General features: G+C 44.1%; 1 protein-coding gene across 2 annotated transcripts; it reads right to left on the bottom strand.

Annotated features, from left to right (window-relative positions):
• Nucleotides 1–573: 573 nt before the first annotated feature.
• nrl (neural retina leucine zipper) lies at nt 574–25,278 on the bottom strand. Of its 2 annotated transcripts, none has more exons than XM_062957993.1 (3): nt 25,122–25,278; nt 3,948–4,347; nt 574–2,801 (listed from the first exon to the last, which is right to left on the bottom strand). In XM_062957993.1, coding segments are annotated over exons 1-3 (786 nt in total). In that variant the 5' UTR covers nt 25,124–25,278; the 3' UTR covers nt 574–2,417. The 2 variants fall into 2 exon arrangements, with proteins under 2 accessions (XP_062814063.1, XP_062814062.1); XM_062957992.1 differs by lacking the exon at nt 25,122–25,278 and adding an exon at nt 7,057–7,234.
• Between the last annotated feature and the right edge of the window lie 42 nt (nt 25,279–25,320).

Genomic DNA, 25,320 nt, shown 5'->3' with positions numbered 1-25,320 from the left:
CCAGGGCACACGCAACCATGTCAGAAGGCTCCTTCTCCTTCCCGTGTTTACATGCAAGTGCACACACATACTGACAAAAATACTCTCCATCCTCAGCACATGCACCCTTAATGCTCAACCACACTAAAATCCACACCCCCACACTTCTATAATAATAGGACCTGCCTAGTGTTTACTCTTTGTTTAAAATATCACAAATATCATTGTCCCTTTGCGGCGGCAAAAGGCGCATCTACACTGACAAATGAACTGCCAAATGACTCAATGCTATGAAATCATAGGAGCTGTAGTTTGGTGAAATCCCAGCAGAGAAGACTAAGGATATTGTGAAGTTCCCAGGATCCCATTGCATTGAGCCATGGCAGGTAAAGTGGTACCAAACTGCATTAATTCTACAGTGTAGATACGCCCGAGGAAAGCAGAATTTCCCAGCATTTCTTCTTTGGGTGCCGTCTCTTTTCTCCACCTGGTTTACAAACTTTGGACTTGTGGAAACGGAGACTTTGGATAAATTCTTCTCCCTCCATCTCTCACATAAATGTCCTCCACGGAGTGTGGGCAAAGCCGCAGAAATTAAACCAAAAAAGGGGAATGTTTTTATTATTTTTTGTGGATCCGGTTGAAAGATTGCGATGGGACTTTTGGGGTACATAGACACATCCGTGTTGGAATTTTTTTGAATGTCCACCTCGCTGGCTCCTTTCACCTCCTGAAAATGGCCATATCCCCATAAAACATTGAATGCATCTACACCAGGCATGGGCAAACTTTGTCCCTCCAGGTGTTTTGGACTCCAACTCCCACAATTCCTAACAGCCGGTAGGAGTTGGAGTCCAAAACACCTGGAGGGACAAAGTTTGCCATATCTGATCTATACTGTACCTGATCTACACTTTAACAGCCATGACCCGATGCTGTGAGATCCGTAGAGTTGTATGAATCCCAGGATCCCATAGCAACGAGCCATGATAGTTCAAGTGGTGTCAAACCGCATTGACTCTACAGTGTAGATGCATTCCTAGTTGTACCACATTGGGCTATTGTGTCAGGACGCACAAAAGCCGAGAGGTGGAGAGGAAGAAAGGTATGCGGTTGCTCAGCAACCACAATACGTGCCTTTCTCTCTCTGACATTTCCACAATTTTCTACCCGGGGATGTTACGCCACTGGCCTCTCCTTTCCCTTTACAGTTTACCCCTCTTGACTTCAAACAAAGCAACCAACACAATGACAGAAAAAAAGGAGCATTGTAAAGGTTGGCACCATGATTCAGGGCACATCTACACTGCAGAATGGATGCAGTTTGACACCAGTTTGATTGCCGTGGCACTATGCGATGGAATCCTGGGAGTTGTAGTTTTACAAGGGCCTTCTATGCCAAAGAGTACTGCAAACTATAACTCCCAGGCTTCCATGCCACTAAGCCACGGCAGTCAAACAGCATCAATTCTACAGTTTAGTGGCAGCCTAGAAGTCATTCCTTCTCTTGGAGAATCTTGGGATTTGTAGTTTTGAGCAATGGTTATAAGAAACTCTAATGTTAGTTGGCAACTTGAATCCCTCAAATTTTTGGACCACAAATCCTATGTTAAGCAGGGAATTGTGAGAGTTGTAGTCCACAAATACAGTTGGTTCTTGGTATCTAATGGGACATGGTTCCAAGACTCTGTATGGATCCCAAAATCTGTGGATACTCAAGTTCCATTGTCTACAATGGGGTACTACAATGGGGTGTCCCTTATATAAAATGGCAAAATGAAGATTTCCTTTTTAGCTATATATATATAAGTTGTGAATGGTGAAATCCATGCTTGCAGAATTTGTGGATGATGAGGTTCAAGTGTACTGCATATCCCAGTTCTGCATGTCCAGTGTCCAATCATAACACTCTGATACCATTTTAACTGCAACATTCTGCACATGCTGGAAAGTGTAGTAATATAATGTGGAACTACAAATCCCAGCAGTCCATAGAAAAGAACGGTGGCAATTAAAGTGATATCAAGATGTATAATGCCGTAATGGGAAAGGACTTCTGGTCTACTACGACTGGAGCTCCCATAATCCCTCACCATTGGTGATAGCTAGCATAGATGGAGGATAGCGACATAGGGAGAGCCAAAAATTGCCCATAACTACTTTGAAAGCATTCTTCCCTTTTCCCTATGACAATTCCCAAGATTCGTAGAGATGGGAGAAGCTGTAAAACCTATATATTTGTAGGTTGGATTGGCCCACTGCGCCGCAGCATAATGGCAAGTGCTTTGGCGCCACCTGGTGGGAGAAAAGGTCATTACATTCTGCTGATATTGCCCCCTGGTGGACCGAAAGGGGAAGACGCCTCCATGATCCTGGAGCTAGGATAGGGGCACACACAGTTCAAGCTCTCATAGCCCACTGGGCCACGGAAGGGCGATTTATAGGAAGAACTGGGCTAGCGAGGTAGACTGGGGGGTTGGGGGCTCGGTGGTCTCCTCGCCGGATCCTCCGGCGGCGTCCCCGAGGAGTTTCTGGCACCGGGCCTTGTAGACGTCTCGCTCGTGGGCCACCCGGGCCATCTCTACCCGCAGGGCCTCCAGCTGCTGGGCTAGCTGGCACTTCTCGGCCTCCAGGACATGGCGCTGTTGGACCCGCTTGAAGCGGCAGGACTGGGCGTAGCCTCGGTTCTTGAGGGTGCGCCGCTTCTGCTTCAGCCGCTGGACCTCGTCCTTGCCGAAGCCCCGCAGCTGGCGGTTGAGGTCCCGCACCGACATGGAGACCAGCTGGGCGTCTGAGAAGCGGTCCGAGAGCATTGGCGGGAGCTGGGGAGGAAAATAGGGGGAAGAGGGAACAAAATTGGGAATCAAGGCACCCCCAGACATTTGCACCATGAGCCCTTGCACACCTTTTGTGGAAGTTGGCCATCAAGTGGTACTAAAGGACCTACCAAACTGTGTTGGAGGAAGAAGACCTGTTGACTCTAGGAATATCCTAAGACAGTGGTTCTCAACCTGTGGGTCCCCAGATGTTTTGGCCTTCTAGAAATCCTAACAGCTGGTAAACTGGCTGGGATTTTTGGGAGTTGTAGGCCAAAACACCGGGGGATGCACAGGTTGAGAGCCTCTGTTCTAGGACCTAGGGGGAACGTATTAATACAATCTGCAAAAGTTAAACCCACAAATGTGGAGAGCCGACTACACAGTGATAGGGTTATGATTCCACATTAGATCCCTTTGCTGCTTCCTAGGGGATCATTTGGGTTTGCAGTTTGGGAGGCATTAGCACTCCTTGGTGGAGAATTTTATATCCCTCCCCTCTAAACTACAAGTCCCAGGATTCCATAAAATGGAGCCATGGCATTTAAAGTGTCATCAAACCACCATAATTCTGCAATGTGGACTTAGAAAAGTCTTTTTTTTGGTTGCAGCTCACAGAATCCACCACACGCCAACATTCAGGCTAAGATTTCTTTGGTTTCTTGGCCTTTGGTGAACTAAAAGTCTATTTGCATGCATTTCCCTGCTTCTTGGCAGGGGGTTGGACTGGATGACCCACGAGGTCTCTTCCAACTCTATGATTCTATCCCTAGCCAAGGCATTCTCTCGCTTTCTAAACAGACAGCCATTGATCTAACTCATCATGGAAAGCCTGACGAGTTAGATCAAGACTCTAGATCCTAGGTCTAGATCCTAGACTCGTTAGCTATCGCCTAGGGATACGGAAAAGATACTCTGCACATGCTCAGAGACCTTTCCCCTTGACTACTGAGAGTCTGCAGCAATTAAGTGTTAAGGAAAAGACACTCTGTACATGCTCAGAGAGCTTTCACCTTCATTACTGACAGCCTTGGGTTCTAACTCTCACTGCAAATGTCTATCCCATAATCCCAAAGATTTAAGAAGGACTAGTGGAAATAACCTTCTTTCTCTATTTCCCCCATCAATGGAGATCCTTGCTCTTTGTCCTACCTGCTGCTGGTCTCCTCCAAGCCCTTCACCGGCTCCAACGAAACCCTGGATTTGCGGGGTGGCTCTTCCCCGGAGTCCCCCTTCCATCACGGGGACCCCCAAGAATGCCTCAACGGCCTCATCCAAACCGGGCATCATTTGGGTCTCGGGGCCACCCCCTGCTGCGGCTGCCGCCAGGGTCTGGTGCAACGTGGCCATCCAGTAGAGCTCCTCCAGAGTGGACTTGGGGTCCCCGCCGGCCTTGTCAAAGGTGGGCGAAGGGGGCACGGAGCTGCAGGGGGTGGAGGTCAACGATGAGCTGCCCCCCGGCCTGGAGGCCTCCTGCTTCACCTCAAACTTCAGCAGGTCGAATTCATCCAGGTAGTCCAGGGCCAGAGGACTGGGCGCCAAGGCACTCATCCTGAACGGGAGCAGAGAGAAAGAGGAGATTAAAGGGACAAAGCCGAGCTTCTCCCTTGACTCTGGAGGGTTGGATTAATGGATTACAGCCATGGCACCACCCAACAGTATCCTCTTCTGTATCTTTGGGTTTATGGAAGTACCTGGTCCAGCAGTCAAATCTCCTTTGGGAGATCCATGCGATCCCTTCCAAACCTCCTTAGAGATGGCCCTTGGGGGCCCTTCTGATTCTATGTCTTTGGGGTCCGTTTCAAACCTCCTTAAGAATTACCCTTGGGGGCTCTTCCAACTCTATGATTCTATAATATGAGCTGTATATGAATGCCAGGAACCACCCAGTCCAATGCCAATCTGCTACCAGCCAAGCTCTCCAAACAGATGGCCATCCAGCCTCTGTTTCAAAAATCTCCAAAAAATCACCACAATCCAAGGCAACATATTCACTCTCAAATAGTTTTGACCATCAGGAAGTCCTTCCTAATGTTTAAGTGGAATCTCTTTTTCTGTGATTTGAATCCATTGCTCCATTGTATCCTAGTCTCTCTGTTGTATCCTGCCCCCTCCTCAATGGCACATCCTTTCCAATTTTCAAACATGACTCTTGTGACCCCTCCTAATCTTCATGGCTTCCAAACCTTTGACTGTTTTGGTCTCCCTTCCAGCTTGCCCATATCCTTCTTTAACAACTTTGCCCAGAACTAGGTGGAGGGTTATTCCAACTGAGGTTTGACCAAGGCAGAATAAGAATTGGACTATTCAATCTGAACAGTATTCTCTGATTCGCATTGGCCTTTTTAGCTGTTGCATCACACTGTTCCATTCATTGCACCCACACATGATGCAGAAAATAGTGGTTTGGATCTGAGAAAGCTATAATTCCTAAACCAAGATGAGGCTGTGAATTGCTCCAAACCATATTTGAACTCACAAGACACACATACCAACAAAGGTGTTGGCCAGCAGTGCTTAAAACACATCCACTGTACACATACACATATAGGACCAGCTGACCAAATCCCACCTGAATAGTCACCCTGCCCTATAGAATCACATCCAGACCTAGATTACTGTGCTCTGGTCAGTAGGCATGTCCATTTGCAAGAACAAACCATGAGAAAGGTTTATGCTGCATTAGGGAAGAAATTTAGTATTTCTGCACATAATTCTGTCCATATTTGAAAAATCCATAACATTTTGGAAAATCATTCTGCACAGAAATACATTGTTTGTATTTTCTGTACAAAAAGACATTTTCTGCAGAAAAAAAATGTCTTAAATCCTCAAACTACTGAGGAAATATTGTCCCACAGTCTTGCAGCTCTGATATTCTTCCAAGTAAGATTCCTTCATTTAGTTTTGGACCAGGAAACAAAAGGAAAAAATGGGAAATATTATTTCCCTGTAGCTTAGGAGAGTTACTTTTTTACACATCAATGCCCAGAATCCCCCAATCAGTATGGCCAGGATTAGGGGAGTTTTACTCAAAATGGCAACTTTCTCTGCCCCGCTCCAAAGGGTAATTTCCTCCTCTTTGGCTTTCCTTGGCAGAAGGATTTGTGATTCACAATCAGTTCCCTTAAAGTTCTCATAGATTTATCTGAACTCCTACCAAGCTTTTAAACACAAAATAGACACACTTCACACTTTTCCTGGCTGTTCTCTTGTTTATGTCTCTGATGCGCAGCACAACAGACTTGTGAGAAGATGCCGCCACAAGACTAAAATAACGTTGTACGCTCAGTTTGACCATCATTATGAAAAGCTATCCCAGATCTCCTTGATTCATTTTTACTCCAGTGCACACATACGCACTCACACACATGTATGTGCCATATGCATCCCACTCACACACTTTGTTTCCTATCTATCCATTATATACCTCACCATCACACTTATGACTTGACCTGCCATGATCAAATCCTTTCCCTTTTTTAAATAAAGGAGGGTTATTAAAGGGCACAGTTCTCACACACTCAAGTAGTAAACCCCAGGGGGGTACTTCTCAGAAGACCTGTTTCCAAAGGATCTGTAAGGTTTACCAAGGTCCTGGCCTTGGCAAGGAGGCGCATAGATTTGGGTCCATTCCCCTGCCCACAATGCACACATAATCAAACAGGGATGTAGATCTGACTTCATTCCCTGCTTACAATGAACATGTGAACAGGGCCATAGATTTGAATCAATTCCCTGTATGCTATGAACATTCAATCATACAGACATAGATCTGGCTCCATTCCCTGCCTGCAAAGTACATGCAATCAAATGGACATGAGTCCATTCTTTGCCCGCAATGCACATACAATCAGATAGGGATATAGATCTGGATCCATTACCTGCCCCTGATGCATACAATCAAATGGAGACATAGATCTGGTCCATTCCAGGTGCACAATACATATACAATCAAACTGGGCCATTGATCTGGATCTATTCTATGCCTTTGATACCCATATAACAGGACCATCTGGGTCTATTCCCTGTCCACAATGCACATACAATCAAAGAGGGACACTCCTCCTTCTATCTAGCCAGATCTCAGGAAAGTTTCATTCTTAGCTGCAGCCTCCAGAATCCACTACCAGCCGGTTGGCGGAAAAGCTAATCTTTTCCAAGCTATGCTCCAAACACACTGCGAAGGGTCAAAATAAAGCAATAACCCAGGACTTTGCCCTGGCAAGTTTCTTGGGGCAGAACCACTTGCCGTACCCACCTGTGTGTTTGGGGGTCCATCTATTTTCCTTTTTTTTGGAAAGCCCAGGTCTTGGAAGGGGAGGGATCCTGGTGTTTCCTCAGTGCCCCTGCGCACCGGTGCCAGGGAAGGGTGGCTGGCAAATGCCAATCCCAGAGACCAGAGGCAGGACACCGGGGCTCCCTATAAAGCCCTGGGGAAGCTGAGCTCATTGGCATATATTAACAGCCGGCCAATGAGGACCTTGGACTGCATTAGCATTGCCGGAGGAAAGAGGCAGGGATCTTGCACACACAACTGCGGGATGAGTAAGCCAAGGGTTGTCCCTGTGGCCTCCTCCTTCTCAGACTTTGAAGAAGCCACTTCCTTTTGCGCTTCTTCCTTAAGCGGGCAAAGAAAAGAGGACACTCTTGGGTTTCGGTTCCAAAAAGTCAAAGCTGACCCAAGGGTTTCTGCTGCCTGAAGCCAAGGGCCAAACAAGGGGGCCCTCTCCCCATTCTGGATCTATGTTTCCTGTGAACCCAACGGAAATGTAGATTCCTAAACTGCACTGAACTGCATTATATGAGTCTACACCAGGTATGGGCAAGCTTTGGCACTTCCAGCACAATTCTTACCAGCTGTTAGGAATTTTGAGAGTTGAAGTCCAAAATACCAGGAGAGCTAAGGTTTGCCAATGCCTGGTCTACACTGGCCATAATGCAGTTTCAAACTACATAATAGGGCAGTACAGATCCAGTCTTAGGTGGCCTTAGGTGCACATACATTGTAGAATGGATGCAGTTTGATACCACATCAACTGCCAAAACTAGGGGATCTTGGGAGGTGTAGTTTACTAAGTCCCCAGAACCCTTTGGTAGAAAAGGCCTTGTGAAACTACAGCTCCCAGCATTCCATAGTATTGAGCCATGACAGTTAAACTGGTGCCAAACTGAATTAACAACCTCATCAAATTAGAGTGCGGATCCACTTTAAATCCAGTTGCTGCCTCCTGTAGAATTCTGGGGTTTGTAGTTCAGTGAGGCCCAGGACCTGTCTGGCTGAGCAGTTTAAAGGCTCCTCACTAAACTATAAGCCCCATAATTCCACAGGAAGCAGAAACTGGTTTTAAAGTGGGTCTACGCTCTAGTTGTGATGAGATAGTAATTCCTCAGAGTAGATGCATCAGCTATCGTGGGCTTTCTTGACCAGATGTGTTCAGAGGGAGTTGCCTCTGGTTTCCTCTGAGGCTGAGGGAGTGTGATGTGCCCATGGCCACTCAGTGGGTTTCTGTGGCTGCCCATTCCTGCCATCCTGTTGAATAGCAGGAGTCAGTCCTGGGGAAAAGCATAATTTTTGAGCATGAACGGGTGACTAAGCAGGTCCAGGGGCCACTTTATGCGTGGGATTCTCAGTGGCATGGCATGCTGAAAAATTCTCATGGCATGCTGAAAAATCATTTTTTTAAAAGTGGTCCAAATATCCATCTAGCCCAGGCATAGGGAAACTTCAGCCGTCCAGGTGTTTTGGACTTCAACTCCCACAATTCCTAACAGCCGGTAGGCTGTTAGGAATTGTGGGAGTTGAAGTCCAAAACACCTGGAGGGCCCAAGTTTGCCCATGCATGATCTAGCCCTTTGGTAAAATGATCCATCCTATTTGCCTTCCTCACAACTGCAAATCACCACGAATGCTATTTGAAAGCATGAACTCAGAACAACCAGATACACATTCCTAATGCGTGTGCAGAAAAAGGCGTTCCTTGTTACCTGGTTGTACTATAAAGCAATGACTAGTGAAATTCCTGGTGACTTTGGACAAGTCACACTCTCTCAGCCTCCAGGGAAGGCAATGGCAAACCCCTCTGAACAAACGTAATAAAAAAACCCCTATGATAGGATCACTATATGTCAGATTCTACCTCAATATTTGGAAAAATCAAGATAAGAGATAAGGCAGTGGAATAGGCTCCGTGGGAGTGTGGCAGACCTTTCGTATTTTTAAACAGAGGCCAAATGGGCATCTGTCAGGAGTGCTCGGATTGTGTCCTGCTGCCTGGCAGAACTGGGCTGGATTAGATGATGATCCCTTTTTCAATTGTGCACCCCTACATACTGCATGGTGATGAAGAAGACCAAAATAGCCGCATGGCACGCTTATTCATTCAGCCGTGGCAAAGGGACCGGCTCTCGCTGGGGCACCGCACAAGTCATGGGTCGGGCAGCAGAGGGTGGAGGGGCCCGGAGGTGGACGTTGTCCAGATTCAGCCCCGTGGCCCAGTTGCCATGGCTCCTGTCCCGGCCTAGCCCTTCCCTAATACCCGTCAGTGGCCAGGACAAAAAGACCAAGCGGCGTTGCTAACCCTTTGTGACAGGGGATTCTCGTCCTATTCAGGTTGACGTCAGGCTGTCATCTGGCCTCACCCCACTCTCTGCCCCGGCCCCAGCACCCCTGGCGTGACCTTCCCAGCTGACCGAAAGGAAGAGCAGGGGGCACCCAATGTCCTTTCTTACAGAAGTATGGACTTGGAAGGGACCTCAAGGGCCATCTAGTCCAGCCCCGTTGTGTCAGGCAGAAAGACACAATCAAAACCCTCCCGACAAATGGTCATCTGATTAAAACCTCCAGAGACTGAGATTCTGCCAGACTCCCAAGCTACCTATTCCACAGCTCTTACCATCAGGACGTTCTTCCTAATGTTTAGTGGAATCCCTTTTCCTGCCATTTGAATTTAATAATAATAATAATAATAATAATAATAATAATAATAATAATAATAATAAACTTTATTTATACCCCACCACCATCTCCCCATGGGAACTTGGGGCGACTCACATGGGGCAAGGCCCGACCAGCACAAGTTACAAAAACAACAGCATAAATACATTGAACAATATACAAAAAAAATAAAACACAGTAAGACAATAAAACAAGAGTTAATACAGCAGTATTAATATCAATCAACCACCAAGTAGAATTCAGTCGACTTCATTGGTGGGGGGGGACTGCAGCAGCAATATAAAAATAACATCATCAGTTAAAATACCAGAATAAAAGGGACCTAATAAAATTCAGGATAGAGTTATAATGCCAACTGAGACTGGTCATCCAGTGACTGTCTCACCAAAGACCAACCTAAACATCCAGGTCTTCAGTTGTTTCTTGAATTTCTCCATTGTCTCCGAAACATCAGAAAACAGCCTTGTCTCCTCCTCAATGGGACATCCTTTCAAATATTTAAATATAGTAGAGTCTCACTTATCTAACCTTTGCTTATCCAGCATTCTGTATTATCCAACGCAGTCTGCCTTTTAGTAGTCAGTATTTCTGTAGTCAATGTTTTCAATACATTGCAATGTTTTGATGCTAAATTTGTAAATACAGTAAATTGCTGCATGACGTTACCATGTATTGAACTGCTTTTACTGTCGATTTGTTGCAAAACATGATGTTGAAGTGCTTAATTTGTAAAATCATAACATAATTTGATGTTTAATAGGCTTTTCCTTAATTCCCTCCATATTAACCAACATTTTTGCTTAACCAACGTTCTGCTGGCCCATTTATGTTGGATAAGTGAGACTCTACTGTATTACTATGTGCCAGAAAGGGATAAAGATGTTGTTGTCGTTTCTGGGTTATGGAAACCCATATATGTATATTTTTTCCTGACAGTTAACAGTGTAGATCAGACATGGTCAAACTTTGGCTGTCCAGATGTTTTTGACTTCAACTCCCACCATTCCTAACAGCCTCAGGCCCTTTCCTTTTCCCACTCAGCCGCTTAAGCATCTGAGTGGGAAAAGGAAGAGGCATGAGGCTGTTAAGAATGGTGGGAGTTGAAGTCCAAAACATCTGGACAGCCAAAGTTTGACCATGCCTGGCATAGATGCAAACTTATTGCGACTTTTTTTTGGAAATATTTATCCAAAGGGAGATTGCCTTCGCCTTCCTCTGAGGCTGAGAGAGTGTGACTTTGCCCAAGGTCACCTAATGGATTTTCATGGCTGAGCACCCGATCCAATGCTGTGCCCACTTCAAATTGGGAACGGAGCTGGGCCGCTACACACTGATAAATCCCCCCAAGTGTTGACAACAATTTAATTGGATCTCATTAAGTAATATATTGTTTGATGGTGCGCGGGCCGGCCCCGCCGGATGAAAGACCCCCGGTTCCCAATCCCAATATCCCTTGGCTTGTCTGCAAACAAAACTGAGCTCTTGCTAATCTGCTGAGGGATCAATTCTCCCTTTAATTGGCCAATCTCTCCATTCTCCCAAATATGTCCCGACCCCGCTGACCCACATTTCTCCCTCTAATCCGGACACGGGCCGACACCTTTAATGGGGGCTCAGTCCGGCCAAGAGGATTGCCTGGACCCCCGAACCCATCCCAATAAACCCCCTGCCGTCATCCCAGCAAACAAACACAGCGATTAGCCCGGCGGGGAGACTTTTAATGGGATCAAGGGGGTAGGCCAGAAGGGGAGATTTCTCCTCCCGGATCAGCCAGGGGTTAAACTTTTAACCCCAGTGGACTCCAAAGGACCCCCTCCCCATCTCTGGCCATATTTACCCTCTTTTCAGGGTAAAATGATCGGATTATCTCCTGGAAAGGTTGAAGGGGTTAAACGGTCAGGCAAAGAGCCAGAAGGCTTGCCAAAAAGGAAAGAAAAAAAGAGTGGGATCCAATGGTGCTATCTTGCCTATTAAGGATTTGAGTTGCTGTGCGTTTTCCAGGCTGTATGGCCATGTCCCAGAAGCATTCTCCCCTGACGTTTTCCCCACATCCATGGTGGGCATCCTCAGAGGTGCGAGATATATGTCAGACTACACACAAGCATGTGAACAATTTCAACAGAAAGGAGGAAACCATGATTTTTTCCCCGTGTCAGTAGTGACTTGAGAAACTGCAAGTTGCTTCTGGTGTGAGAGCATTGGCCGTCTGCAAGGACGTTGCCCAGGGGACAATGTTTAATGTTTTACCATCCTTGTGGGAGGCTTTTCTCATGTCTTCGCATGGAGCTAGAGCTAATAGAGCGAGCACATCCGCGCACACCCCGGGTTGGATTTGGACTGGCAACCTTCCGGTCTGCAACCCAACCTTCAAGTCAGCAGTCCTGCCGGCACAAGAGAATTAACCCATTGCGCCACTGGGAGTTCCACCACAAAAATGAACAATCTGGCTACCACTATTTAAAAACCTCTAAAATCAGGGCAGTAAATAAAGAACAACACCCAGAAGACAGGGGAATTTGAGACAGAAAACAATCAGGGCCAGCTAACACCTCCCAGGCAGGAAGCAGCCAGGCTTTGAAGCTTTGATTATTCAATATTAATCAAGGTGATTAATTGCAAGATTTACACTTGCCTCCAACAGACAAGAGTTCTTTCTCCCACCCTGGACCTTCTGCAGATATATAAGCCTCCCTTGCCTAGTTTCCTACTCTCCTGTGATTCCATAGCACTGAGCCACAGCGTTTAAAGTGGTGTCAAACTTCATTAACTTAAAGTGGTGTCGAATTGTATTAATTCTACGTAGCATATAAAGCGGTGTCAAAAGGCATTAAATTAAAGTGGCATCAAACGGCATTAATTTAAAGGAGTGGCAAGTGGCATTAATTTAAGCAAGTCACACTCTCTCAGCCTCAGAGGAAGGCAAAGGCAAAAGCCCCGATTAAAAAGAAATCTTGCCAAGGGTTGCTATAAGTTGGAAACAACTTGAAGGCACACAACCACAAAGGATCTTTTATGACTTGGGATTTTATGACTGGGGGCAAATTGGGCATCTAACAGCCAAAATCTCTTCCTCTTGGGCTGGATCTATACTTCCAAATAATGCAAATTGAACTGCATTAGATTCAGCCCTGGTCCCTTTCAGTCTCTCGCACGTGTAATTCCCGGAAACACACTCCTTTCTTTTGTCTAATCTCAATCCTTCTCTAACTTTTTAACCTCCGGCCGAGGGCTGGGATCGATTGACTGAGAAGGAGGCTGGAGAATTACTTACTCTAAGTAACTTTGACCCCAAGGCAGCCATCCAGTGCATAATGTGCAGCCACATATCAACACGCATATCATCTCTCTCTCTATCTTTCTTTCTCTTTTACATACCTCTTTATTGATCTCATCTCTTGCAGGGCTTTCATCCCTTTTCAGTGGCAAACTTCAACAGGAAAAGCTTTATCCACACATATCCATACAACTCCATGTTGGGAAAGAACGTTACCTGTCCAATTTCAGAGGATCCAGGGAGTGAATCCACACTGTAAAATGAATGCAGTTTGACACCACTTTAATTACTATAACTTAATGCTATGGAATCCTGTGAAGTGCACTTTGGGGAGGCACCAGCCCACTTTGCCAGAGAAGAGCGAAAGACCTTGTCAAACTAGAACTCCCAGGACTCCATTGTGTTGGGTCATGGCAGATAAAGCACTCATTCTACAGTTTAGATGCACCAAACGTTTATTCTACCAATTTCATTCTCTCAAGCCTGAGACCATCTTGAGCCGCCAAGCTTCCCGGGATTTAAACCCAGCACCTTTTGCATGTCCAACTTGTCCTCTTACCTCTAACCTGTTGGAACTCATCCTCCACATTGGCTTCCAAATCCATAGAATTATAGAATTGGAAGTGACCCCAAGAGCCAGTCAGTCCAATACCAACAAAGCACTCCTGACAGATGGCCATCCAACCTTTGCCAAAAAAAAAAACCCTGGACATGTTCCAGCTTGACTATATCCTTCCTGAATTATGATGCTAGGAAGAGGATACGGTATTCCAGTGGCAGCAGAATAGACTGGGACTATGACATCCCTTGATCTGGATACTTATACTCCACCTAGAATTGCATTGCCATTTTTTGCTGCTGCATCACTCTGTTCACTCCTGTCCAGCTTGTGGTCTACTACGACTCCGAGGTTCCTATTGGACTGTGTCTCCCATCCAATATCAGTGCATTTCATTTGTTCTGCCTAAGTATAGTACCGTACATTTCTCCCCATTCATTTGGTTAGTTTTGGCCCAGCTCTCGAACCTGTTAAGGTCAGATCCAGGCTTGAGGGAGATCCAGCAATTGAGACCTTCCGACAAAACACCCATTTCGCTCCCTTTTTGCAGGGGATTATCGGGGTTAAAAGTTTAACCCGGGGACCCTCTGGCTGAAACCGACCCCTTTTGGGACATTCATCCCATTTTAAAAGGTCTCCCCAGTGGGTTAATCCACCTGTTTGTTTTTGTGGGTGGCAGAAGAAGAGGTGGCGAGAGGGTGGCCCTTTTGTCTGGCTTTGGAGGAAGATCAGAGCTCATTAAAAGTGCCACTCACTGGAGGATTAGACAAGGGGGATTTCTTAACTGGGAGACAGGACATTTGAGGGTGGATGGTTCAACTAGTTTGAGGCTCTTGGAATTTGAGGGCCACAACCCACCAGTTTTGGGGTTTCTTGGAGGTGGAGTTGCTGAAGCTAGCAAATTACAGGGATCCTATGAACCGGGTCCCCGGGTCCCGCCTTCGTCCGAGATTGTTGTCCTGCTTTTTTATCCTGATCCTATCCACCCCCCAGGTGACAATAGCACAGAGCGATTATCACTAATCGGATCATAACAAGGCTCTGTTATTTTTATGACCGCTTATCAGGTGTCTCCACCTCTGTTAACAGTTGGGATACAGAAAGAGAGACAACAAGGTCCCTAATCCAGAGATGCTTACATCCCGATCTGTTGTGTCTTATGCTTTGCTCTGGGCCTGTATTATGTCCTCCAATTCAATTCCTGAGTCTTTGTGACAGCAGCAAGACAGGCAGGAATTAAACAGGTGATGCTCGGTACAGCAAGGTAATCCAGCTATGAGAGAAAGGTTGACCCTGTTACGTTTATGCCTGCTGGGTTGCCACTGGAGTGCAAGAAAATACATGATTAGTGTATATCTTGTGCAAATAAGCCACTTGGAGTTTCCTTTGAGAGAAGAAAAGTGGGATAAAAGTTATTATTATTATTATTATTATTATTATTATCTAATAACAATTGTGATAATAATAATTAAAGGTAAAGGTAAAGGTTTCCCCTGACGTTAAGTCCAGTTGTGTCCGACTCTGGGGGTTGGTGCTCATCTCCATTTCTAAGCCGAAGAGCCAGCGTTGTCCATAGACACCTCCAAGGTCATGTGGCCGGCATGACTGCATGGAACGCTATTACCTTCCCGCTGGAGCGGTACCTATTGATCTACTCACATTTGCATGTTTTCGAACTGCTAGGTTGGCAGAAGCTGGGGCTAACAGCAGGCGCTCATTCCCCTCCTTGGATTTGAACCTGTGACATTTTGGTCCGCAAATTCAGCAGCTCAGCGCTTTAACACACTGTGCCACCAGAGGCCCCTAATAATAATTACTAATAAATAAATAATAATAATTATGATGATGATAATTGTTATTATTAATACAAATTAAGAAGAGTATTGAGAGAGCTCTATAGAGCCACCTAATGGGGGAATCCTTGCATTGCAGGTATAACTATACTACACCAAAAGGTTTTGCCAGCGCCGATTCTGAGCTGATTCTGGAAGAACGAAAAATGAAACTTTTGCACTCCCTTTCTTTGTGGTTTCTGTAGCTTCTATTTTGGTATCTGGGGAGAGATGCATGACACAATCACAGCCCCACCACCCCCAAAAGAGATGTGGGGGAGAATATAGTCAAAGCCAAGAGAGGATGATGGTGGGGAGGAAACAAGTCACAGCCGGACAAAAAGTGACTCAGCGCCATCCCATTCCGGCAACCTTGACTCAGCACAAACAAGGGAGGCAACTACACTGTAGAATTAATACAGTTTAACACCAGTTTGACTGCCATGGATCAATGCTGTGGAACCTTGGGAGTTGTAGTTTTATAATGTCTTTAGCCTTTCTCTGCCCAATAACGCTGGTGCCTTCCCAAATTAAACTGAGACAGTTTAACTGATGTCAAACTTCATTAATTCTTCAGTGTAGATGCACCCAAGCTCAAGTGACATGAATCAAAACAAGGAAAATAAACTAAACTTCAAGGCCAAGGATCACACTCTCTTTATGATGAATAGTGGTGCGTACTGACCAGGCAGAGGACATCTTACACTGCTCTTGGGCTTTTAGCAGCCGTCTAGTGCTTTTAATCAGTTAGCAACCATAGCGATGGTGATGGTGGATTTTGCAGAGCCATAAGCGTTTTGGGAAAGTTGCTGGGAAGGGGAAATTACAGTTCCCAGAATTCCTGAAAGGTGTCCCAAAAAAGTACCGTAACTTTCCCAGCTTCTGATGTGTTTCCAGACAGTTTTTCTTGTCCTAAATATGAAGGTAGAGATTAATAAATCTGTTTCTGTAGGACAGCAGCAACAAATGTCATTCCACCCAAAATCCTCCAGTCAACATAGCCAAATGTAGGAGTTCTGGGTGTTGTAGTCCACAACCGAGTACTGGTCTTGGATTAGACACCCTTGTGTCAAGTCTGCTGTGATCCATTCTAACAGGAGAGACAACAGCACCCGTCACTCTTAAACAACAGCTGTATATCCCATATCTGTGCTTTGAATCTCTTGGGGTAAATCTACACCAGTGGTTCTCAACCTGTGGGTCCCCAGATGTTTTGGCCTTCAACTCCCAGAAATTCTAACAGCTGGTAAACTGACTGGGATTTCTGGGAGTTGTAGGGGGACCCACAGGTTGAGAACCACTGATCTACACTGTAGAATTTATGCAGTTCGATCCCACTTTAATTGCTAAGGTTCAATATTATGGAATCCTAGGAGATGGAGTTTGGGGCACTACCAGCACTCTGAAAGAGAAGGTTAAAGACCTTGTAAAACTACAACTCCCAGGATTCCACAGCATTGAGCCACGGCAGTGAAAGCGGTGTTGTTACATCAATTCTACATTATAGGCGCATCCTAGGAGTCCAGGAGACCGGAGTTTGAATCCCTCTTGGTGATAGAAACCTACAGGATGGGCTTGGAGATGTCACACTCTCTCAACCTCCAAGATAACCATGGCAAACTTTGACTGAATAGACCTTGCCAAAAAAGGCAGTAAACTCCATGGAATGATGGGGTTTGTAATTTGGTGTGGAGCCACCACTCCTTTGGCAGAGAAGGCAAAAAAAAAATGTAAAACTGTAACTTGGAATTGAATCCTGGCAGCTATTATATGTGTGTGGTTGTAATTCTGTGGTTTTTATCGTTTCAGATTTATGTATTATCTGTATGTGGCACTTTGCTGTATTTTGTTGGACGCCCTGAGTCCCTTCGGGGAGATGGTGGCAGAGGAGAAATAAAATTATTTATTTATATTATTATTATTATTATTATTATTATTATTATTATTGTTGTTGTTGTTGTGGTGTCAAACTATAGTTTGGGGAATAGGTTTTAAGGACCTTATAAAACTGCAGTTCCCACAGTTCCAAGGACTCTAAACTTCCCTGCCCAAGAGTGCTGATTACAATTCCCAGGTTTCTTTAGCATTAAGCCAAAACAGTTCAAGTGGTGTCAAACTGCATTAATTCTACAGTGTAGATGCATCCTTGGTCTAGGTTTTAGCTCTGAAAAATCAAGACAGTACTGTCAACCCTGGAAAATTCAAGAAAAGGGGTTCACAACTGTTTCCTAAAGAGGGAGGCAGCTGGAGACAAAGATGGGGGTTTGGGGATGGGTTTGTGGGGGAGAAGGATGTTGCCCCGTCAGCTCAGCTGACCCCCTCGTGATCGCTCCTCCAAGGACCGGGGTGACCTCAGCGAAAAAGAGGTGAAACTGGCTTCTTGCACAAGCCAGCAGCCTCAAAAGGAGGAACTTGGAGCCAGGAGAAAAGGCAGCCGACAGCAAAATAAAAGTGGAAAGGAAGTGTGTGCGGAGGGGGGAGCATGGATGTCAAGGCCTCTGGACAGCAGAAGTGAAAACAACCATTCCTATGTGCTTGCTCCGTATCAATGAAACAGCACATATTTCCATAAATAACCTAACTCCCATCCCACCCTGTGTTGTGAAAAATGCAAAACATACCCTTCCAAGTGTCCCTATTTTGCAATCCTCGTTCAGCATTTCCACTGATTTTATTGTTTAGATTGTGATTTCTGGCTGTAGTGATCCATTTCATCCAAATTATTATATATTAATTCTTTAACAATCTATTGAAGTCCTCTCCATCCATCTTTTTCACTTTTGTGCCTCCACCCCAGCTGCTTAGCAGCTGAGGGGGGAAAGGAAGGGGCCTGAGGCTGTTAGGAATGGTGGGAGTTGAAGTCCAAAACACCTGGAAGACCCAAGTTTGCCCAGGTCTGCTCTAACCCTAGCAAATATGGGAGGCCCACTTTCATAACTATAGTGACACCATCCTATGGAGTCTGGGGATTTGAAGTATTGCTGTGCTTCCCAGTACTTTCTAGTACTCCAAACTACAAAATTCAAGCTGCTCCAGGATGCCTGGTTATATGTGGAGGTACCAAAGTGCTCTCATTAGTACAGTGTGCAAAGGTGCATCGACACCTTTTTATTATTCTGATAAAAGCACTTTGGCACACTTTAAACTAACATGGCTCAATGCTACGGTATCCTGGGAGATGTAGTTTTACAAGGTCTTTAGTCTCCCCTGCCAAAGAATGCAGGTACCTCACCAAACTACACATCCCAGGATTCTACAGCATTGAGACAAGTTAGTTAAAGTGGTGTCAAACTACATTGTCTCATGGGAGTTGTACTCTGGTGTGGTACCAGCACTCTTCGGCAGAGAAGGCAAAAGACATTGTGATAACTACAACTCCCAGGATTCCATAGCAATGAACCATGGCAGCTCAAGTGGGTCTAAACTGAATTAGTTCTGCAGTGTAGATGCACCTCTGGACAGATAAGAGTAAAATTAGCATTGCATACTACTAAGATGAATTTGATAGTTTGGCAGTCTTGAAAATCCCTCCTGAAATGAAATGTACTTTAGTCGGTTTGAAAAAGAAAAGCACCCAGATCCTCCACCAAAAAGAGAAATGCTAGGGGAGTGTGTTTATTGTGTAACCCTCCTGCCCTCTGTGAGCTCAATTTACAACTGGGAGTAATGTTCTCTTAGGCATATATCCCCATCTGCTGGCCAGAAGTTGCCCCGTCCATAAAGCTACACAAGTTGGCCACAAAAAGCAGGATACGTCTTACTATTGAACTGCAACTCCCATCAGTCCCTGGATAATCTAGGATGCCAAATGGGAGCTACTATCCAGAAATATATGGACATTCGTGAATTGCCCACCACTTTGCTTCCACATAGGGTTCTACATTGTAGAATTAATGCAGTTTTAGCCCACTTTAAAATTGGCAAGGCTCAATGCTATGGAATCATGGGAGTTGTAGTTTGATGTGGCACTAGGACTATTTGACAGCAAAGGCAAAAATGTGGTAAAACTATTTTTTTTATTCCACTGAGCCGTGCCACTCTCTGGGGAAATGGCAATCATAACCTTGGTGAAAAGGAAAGATGATGTCATATCCATTTCGCAAATGTAAATCTCCATTAACATGTGGAGACCAATTTTGAAAACCAACTACAAATCCCAAGCTGTTCCAGGATGCCTGGCATATGTGGAGGTACCAAAGAGCTATCATTAGTACCGTGTGCAAAGGTGCACACTGCAGAATTAAAGCACTTTGGCACACTTTAAACTACCATGGATCAAGAAAAGCATGACCTTGTTAGAAGTCAACCCACTGAACAAGTGATGTATTCATGTAATGGCACACAGGTAACTCAGCTGTTAAACTGAAGAACCATGTCTGTGAAGTTGAAGTTGCAGTTGTGATTGCCCAAAACATATACACTCCCTTGAAACCTCTTGGTTTAAAATATGCTCTCAGGGATAAAAAAAACAAACAAACATAAGTCTTCTTTGAAAAATAATGTATCTTGTTTACTCATAAACATCTTGTATTAATTCACCATACGGGCACATTTCTTATTAAAGTTCTGTTATGGATAGGATGAAGTTTCTCTCTGCGTGCTGAGTACACCGGGTATCATTCTTAATCAATAGTCCAAGTCTTTAAGTATAGGACTCACTTTGAGTACTCACTGAAGTCCATAAGTCATACAAACATCCAATGAAGTCCTAAAAGCTTACTTCTCTATTGAAATCCAAACAGATAAATGCATCCACCTCCACACACATACTGCTAACATTAAAGTCCATAATCACACCTGCTTTCATTGAAGACCAAACATATACTGAATACAAAACAGAGTCTTAAGTCTGAACATGCTCAGTACAATCACATGACTATAGCTCCTCCCACACCAAAGAGGTACAGTCAAACTGGCAAATCAACATACATATACAATCCAGGTTAACAAATATATACATTAACAAAAAATAGTGAAAGGATTGGGAGGTTGCTATTTCCAACATTCTATTATTCGACTGAGCCGTGGAAGTTAGGGTGATGTTAAATTGCATTAATTCTGCAGTGTAGACGCACCTATTGGGCTCATTATGGCTTTTTAAATGATCTTAATTAAATGTAATTATGCTACTTAAAATGAGTAGCAATGCTCTTTTCTTTTTCCCAAGCTTGGCAATATTCATTTTTTTAATTTTTATTTTGCAAACTTTCCCATGCCTCCTTGTGGTAAGACGTGATAAGCCTTCTGTTGGCATGGGAGTTGTGTGCCAAGATTGGTTCAGTTCCATGGCTAGTGGAGTTCAGAATGCTCTTTGATTGTAAGTGTAAATTCCAGCAACTACAGCTCCCAAATTACAAAACCAATCCCCCCCCCCCCATCCCACCAGTATTCGAATTTGGGCACATCGGGTATTTGTGCCAAATGTGGTCTGAGGATGCCTGCCATAGATGTGGGCAAAACGTCAGGAGAGAATGTTTCTGGAACATGGCCATACAGCCCGGAAAACTCACAGTAATCCGATGATGATGATGATGATGATGATGATTTCTAGGGTTGACCAGCACAGGACTGGTTTTATCACTGGGCATGGTGAGATGGCAGCCTTTAAGCAGCAAAATTTGGGCGGCATCCTAAAAAAGCAATAACTAAAGGCTACTGCTGACTTTTTTTACCATGATCCACCAGGAAGAAATGTTTCCCGCCTTGTGTGCCAACATAATCTGGCTGGCTTTTGGTATTGTTTGCTTTGACTTTAGGCACAGGGCAAGGGTGCCATTTGCAACTTTGCCTCTGGCAGCAAAATCTCATGGATTAGCACAAGAATGGCGACTGTTTGGGAGAAGGAAGTATCAGCATTGGCTTAATTCAGATGAGTTTGTCTTACAAGCTCGCTATGAGTGCATCTGCATACCAGAGTAATCACATAAAATAGAATAATATAATCTAATCATAAGGTGTATCTAGACCAGACATGGGCAAACTTGGACCCTCCGGGTGTTTTGGACTTCAACTCTCACAATTCCTAATAGCCGGTAGGTTATTAGGAATTGTGAAGTCCAAAACACCCGGAGGGTCCAAGTTTGCCCATGAGACTGTAAAATGAATGCAGTTTGACACCACTTGAACTTCCATGCCTCAATGCTATGAAGTCATGGGATTCATAGTCTGGTGATGCTCCGGTGCTCTTTGGCAGAGAAGGCTAATAAAACTACAACTCCCAGGAATGCATCGCATTGAGCCATGGAAGTTCAACTGGTGTCCAACTGTATTAATTCTACAGTCTAGAGATGTACTCTATGATTACATTATTCTATTTTATGTGATTACTCTGGTATGCTTCCTTCCCCTTCTTCACGTGAAACAACGAAACATCTGCTTTAATGTGAGAAAGACACACTGGGTTCTTTCTTCCATAAATTAAAGGATTAGATTAGCGAATTATATATGGTTGCAAAGGCTGGGCAGATAATCGATTAATTTTAAATGTGATGCTGGCTGAGAGTTCTGCAGATCCCATGAGCTGCTAAAAACAGCAATAAATGGGCCTGAAAGCAAATCAGGTCCGAACTTTCCCTAGAAGCCGAGGTGACGAAGCTGAGGTTTTATATCTTGGATATATCATAAGACAGGATTTATAAGAAAAACCAATAATGTTTGGCAAAATGGAAGGCAGCAGGGAAAAAGAGGGAACACATAAGAGATAGAATGCATCTGCACCGTAGAATTAATTCAGAGACATTGAGTACAGAGTAGGAAAAATATAAGTACACCTATCTATTGATAAGTCAAAATATATTTGATCCACATAGGCTCCTACATAGCTTGATGAATCTGGACCAAAGCTGGCCCAACTTAAAATACTGGCAGTGGATTTTTGAGGGGAAATGATAGAGAAGGATGGGAGTTGCAGTACATCCCACATCCGAAGAAGCATGTGAATCCCATCAACAATTGATCTGGACCAAGCTTGGCACACATACCCATCATAACCAAGTTAAAATACTCACAGAGTTTTTTGGGGAAGTGGCAGAAGAGAATGAATGAAAGTTGTAGTCCAGCAACATCTGGAGAGCTCTGTGACTCCCACTGATGATCGATCTGGACCAAACTTGACACACATACCCATCATGACCCAACATAAAATACTACTGGGCCTAGGGGATATAAGAGAGGATGAAGGGAGTTGAAGCCCACCCTCACACAGAGAACCACATGATTCCCACGAACAAGGGCACAGCTCTCCTCCAAACCAGTCAGATGACTCAGCCTACTTCCCATAATGCCTCTCCCAACATACTTACCCCTTTGCTAGGCAGGCTGGGGATAATGGGAGTTGCATTATTGCCCAAGAAGATAATGGGAGTTGCATTATTGCCCAAGAAGAAGACTGGGCCATCTGACCGGTGAGGAAGACAGCCTTGAGTTGCAGCCAGCCAGATCCAGGGCTGATGGGACTTGAAGCCCAGGGAAATCTTGGGCGGATGAGAGTTGCAGCCAGCCAGAACTCAATGCAAGAGGGCAATAGAGCCCATAGAGGGTGGCCATGTAGACCTATATCACCAGGATGTGGTCAGTACCTGAGGGACTGAGACACAATTGCTTTGTGTTTCGTTCTAGTAAGGAACTTTGCTTATTTAATCAAGTCAGGTGACTGTGGAATATTTTTTATAAGCCCATAAAGACAAGTCACTCCAAAAGCAAACACAGAACAATTATTGCGCTCTTGTGAGACAACCAAGCAAGTGACTGATAGATTAGAAATATGCTGAAAAGAGCCAGCTGTCACCCCAAGAGACCATTAGAGCAGATATGGACAAACTTCGGTCTTCCAGGTGTTTTGGACTTCAACTCTCACAATTCCTAACAGCCTACCAGCTTTGCAATTAGTGTGACGATAAAACCATCCCTATCATCATAAAACTAACAATTACTTTATTGATAAATACCATTACAAAATGCAGCCCTGGGCAACGCTAGGTACATACAGTAGCATGATAAATAGCAAAAGTAATATACTGGCGTTAGAAGATGTAAGTCTGGGAAGCAAATCACACCTTCCCCTGGAAGGTTGGGAAACCAAGCCCTGTTTGTCTCCTTACTTTACTTTTTTGTGTCTTCTTTTGAATTGTGTATCTAGTATAAGATAAGAGAGTGAGTGGCTTATCTGTTTTAAACCTTATATGTGTTTTATGTTGCGTAAAATGTTTTTATGGTTTAGGCGTGTGTTTTGTTCAATAAAGCTATTTTTCTAAGTAAAGTATGGATTCATATGTGTCACCTGTAGACTAATGGAAACCCCATGAGTTTTATCATGGCTTCAGATTGGCTTCATTTTTAGCCAGAAAATATTTTTCTAGCAATGTTCACAATGAGGTCATTGTAGAACTTACCACGGTGACATTGCTGAACCATGTTTCTATTAAATATAAGGAAAAATATAGGTAGATATGACTTGTCTTCAAACAGTATCATCTATCATCTATGTATGTAGATATGTATTATCTTTTCTTTTCCCCAACCTTTTTATTCATAATCATATTGATGTGTGTGTGTGTGTGTGCGTGTGTGTGTATACACACACACACAAGTAGTTATGTTGTGTTTTTAAATCTTTTTCCCTTTCTTTCATTCATATAATCTATCTCCCCCCCCCCTTTCATTCACACACGCCAACACAAATTGTCTGTGTGTATGTGTATGTGTGTGTGTGTGTGTGTATATATATATATATATATATATGAGTGTGCTTTCCCTTTCATTCACATCTTTCTATCTGTCTATAGGGTGTGTATATTTTCCACCTTCTTCTCCTTCCTTCCTACCTACATACCTTTCATATCATTATCTATACTTTCTCTCCCCCCCCCTTTCATTCTGGGTGTGTACTATTCTTTCCTCTCTTCATTCACATCTATGTCTTCGTCCATCCCCTTCCATTCATATACGATATAATATATGGAATGAATGTACTTTGCCTTCTTTTCCTCTCTTTCATTCATTCATTGTTATAGAAGATATATAGATATAGAGGATGTATGTACTTTCTATCTTTTTTCTGTACAGTAGAGTCTCACTCATCCAACACTCGCTTATCCAATGTTCTGGATTATCCAATGCATTTTTGTAGTCAATGTTTTCAATATATCGTGATATTTTGATGCTAAATTCGTAAATACAATAATCACTACATAGCATTACTGCATTGTGAACTACTTTTTCTGTCAAATTTGTCGTATAACATGATGTTTTGGTGCTTAATTTGTAAAATCATAACCTAATTTGATGTTTAATAGGCTTTTTCTTAATCCCTCCTTATTATCCAACATATTTGCTTATCCAATGTACTGCCAGCCCGTTTAGTTTGGATAAGTGAGACTCTAGTTTTACAGTTTTATATTATGTTTTACTGATATTGTTATTGTCTGAATCCAGCATTGAATTATTGCCATACTTTGTCACCCACCCTGAGGCCCTCTTCCGGGGTGAGAAGGGCGGGGTATTAAGTACAGAAAATAAATAAACAAACATAATAATTCCCCCATCCCTTTCATTAATATATAATGTGCAAGACTGAATGCACTGCGATGGAATGAAAAATCAAAATGTACAGTCCACGCACTGCCTTGCCAGAGAAAGGAGATATGTGTCACGCAGGTAAACAATAAAGAACATATGTACAATGTGCTCAGTTGCACCAACTCACATAACGTCCTTTTATGAGAGATTTAAAATAGCTTTTCCTTTCTCCATGTGGATAAATTCCTTCTAGCAGCTCATGAAGCAAGAGCACACTTCAATCTCTCTCTCTCTCTCTGCTTCTCTCTCCTGTCTCTCAGCACCTGCTTAACAAAATTGCAACAGTATCAAAAACTCCCAGGCTTAGCAGCTCTCCAGACATGGCT

The sequence above is a fragment of the Anolis carolinensis genome, chromosome 6 (genome assembly GCF_035594765.1).
Source record: "Anolis carolinensis isolate JA03-04 chromosome 6, rAnoCar3.1.pri, whole genome shotgun sequence".
Lineage (NCBI taxonomy): Eukaryota > Metazoa > Chordata > Lepidosauria > Squamata > Dactyloidae > Anolis > Anolis carolinensis.
Note: the sequence above shows the minus strand (reverse complement) of the source record. Positions and strands in the feature narration are given on the sequence as shown.

Bases quoted from the DNA above. Each gene is read 5' to 3' on its own strand.
- nrl (XM_062957992.1), bottom strand. From the start codon at position 7,076: ATGGACCCCCAAACACACAG. The intron at 4,348-7,056 runs GTGGGTACGGCA...GCTCCCGTTCAG, and splicing joins ATGGACCCCCAAACACACAG to GATGAGTGCCTTGGCGCCCA. The intron at 2,802-3,947 runs GTAGGACAAAGA...TTTCCTCCCCAG, and splicing joins TTGGAGGAGACCAGCAGCAG to CTCCCGCCAATGCTCTCGGA.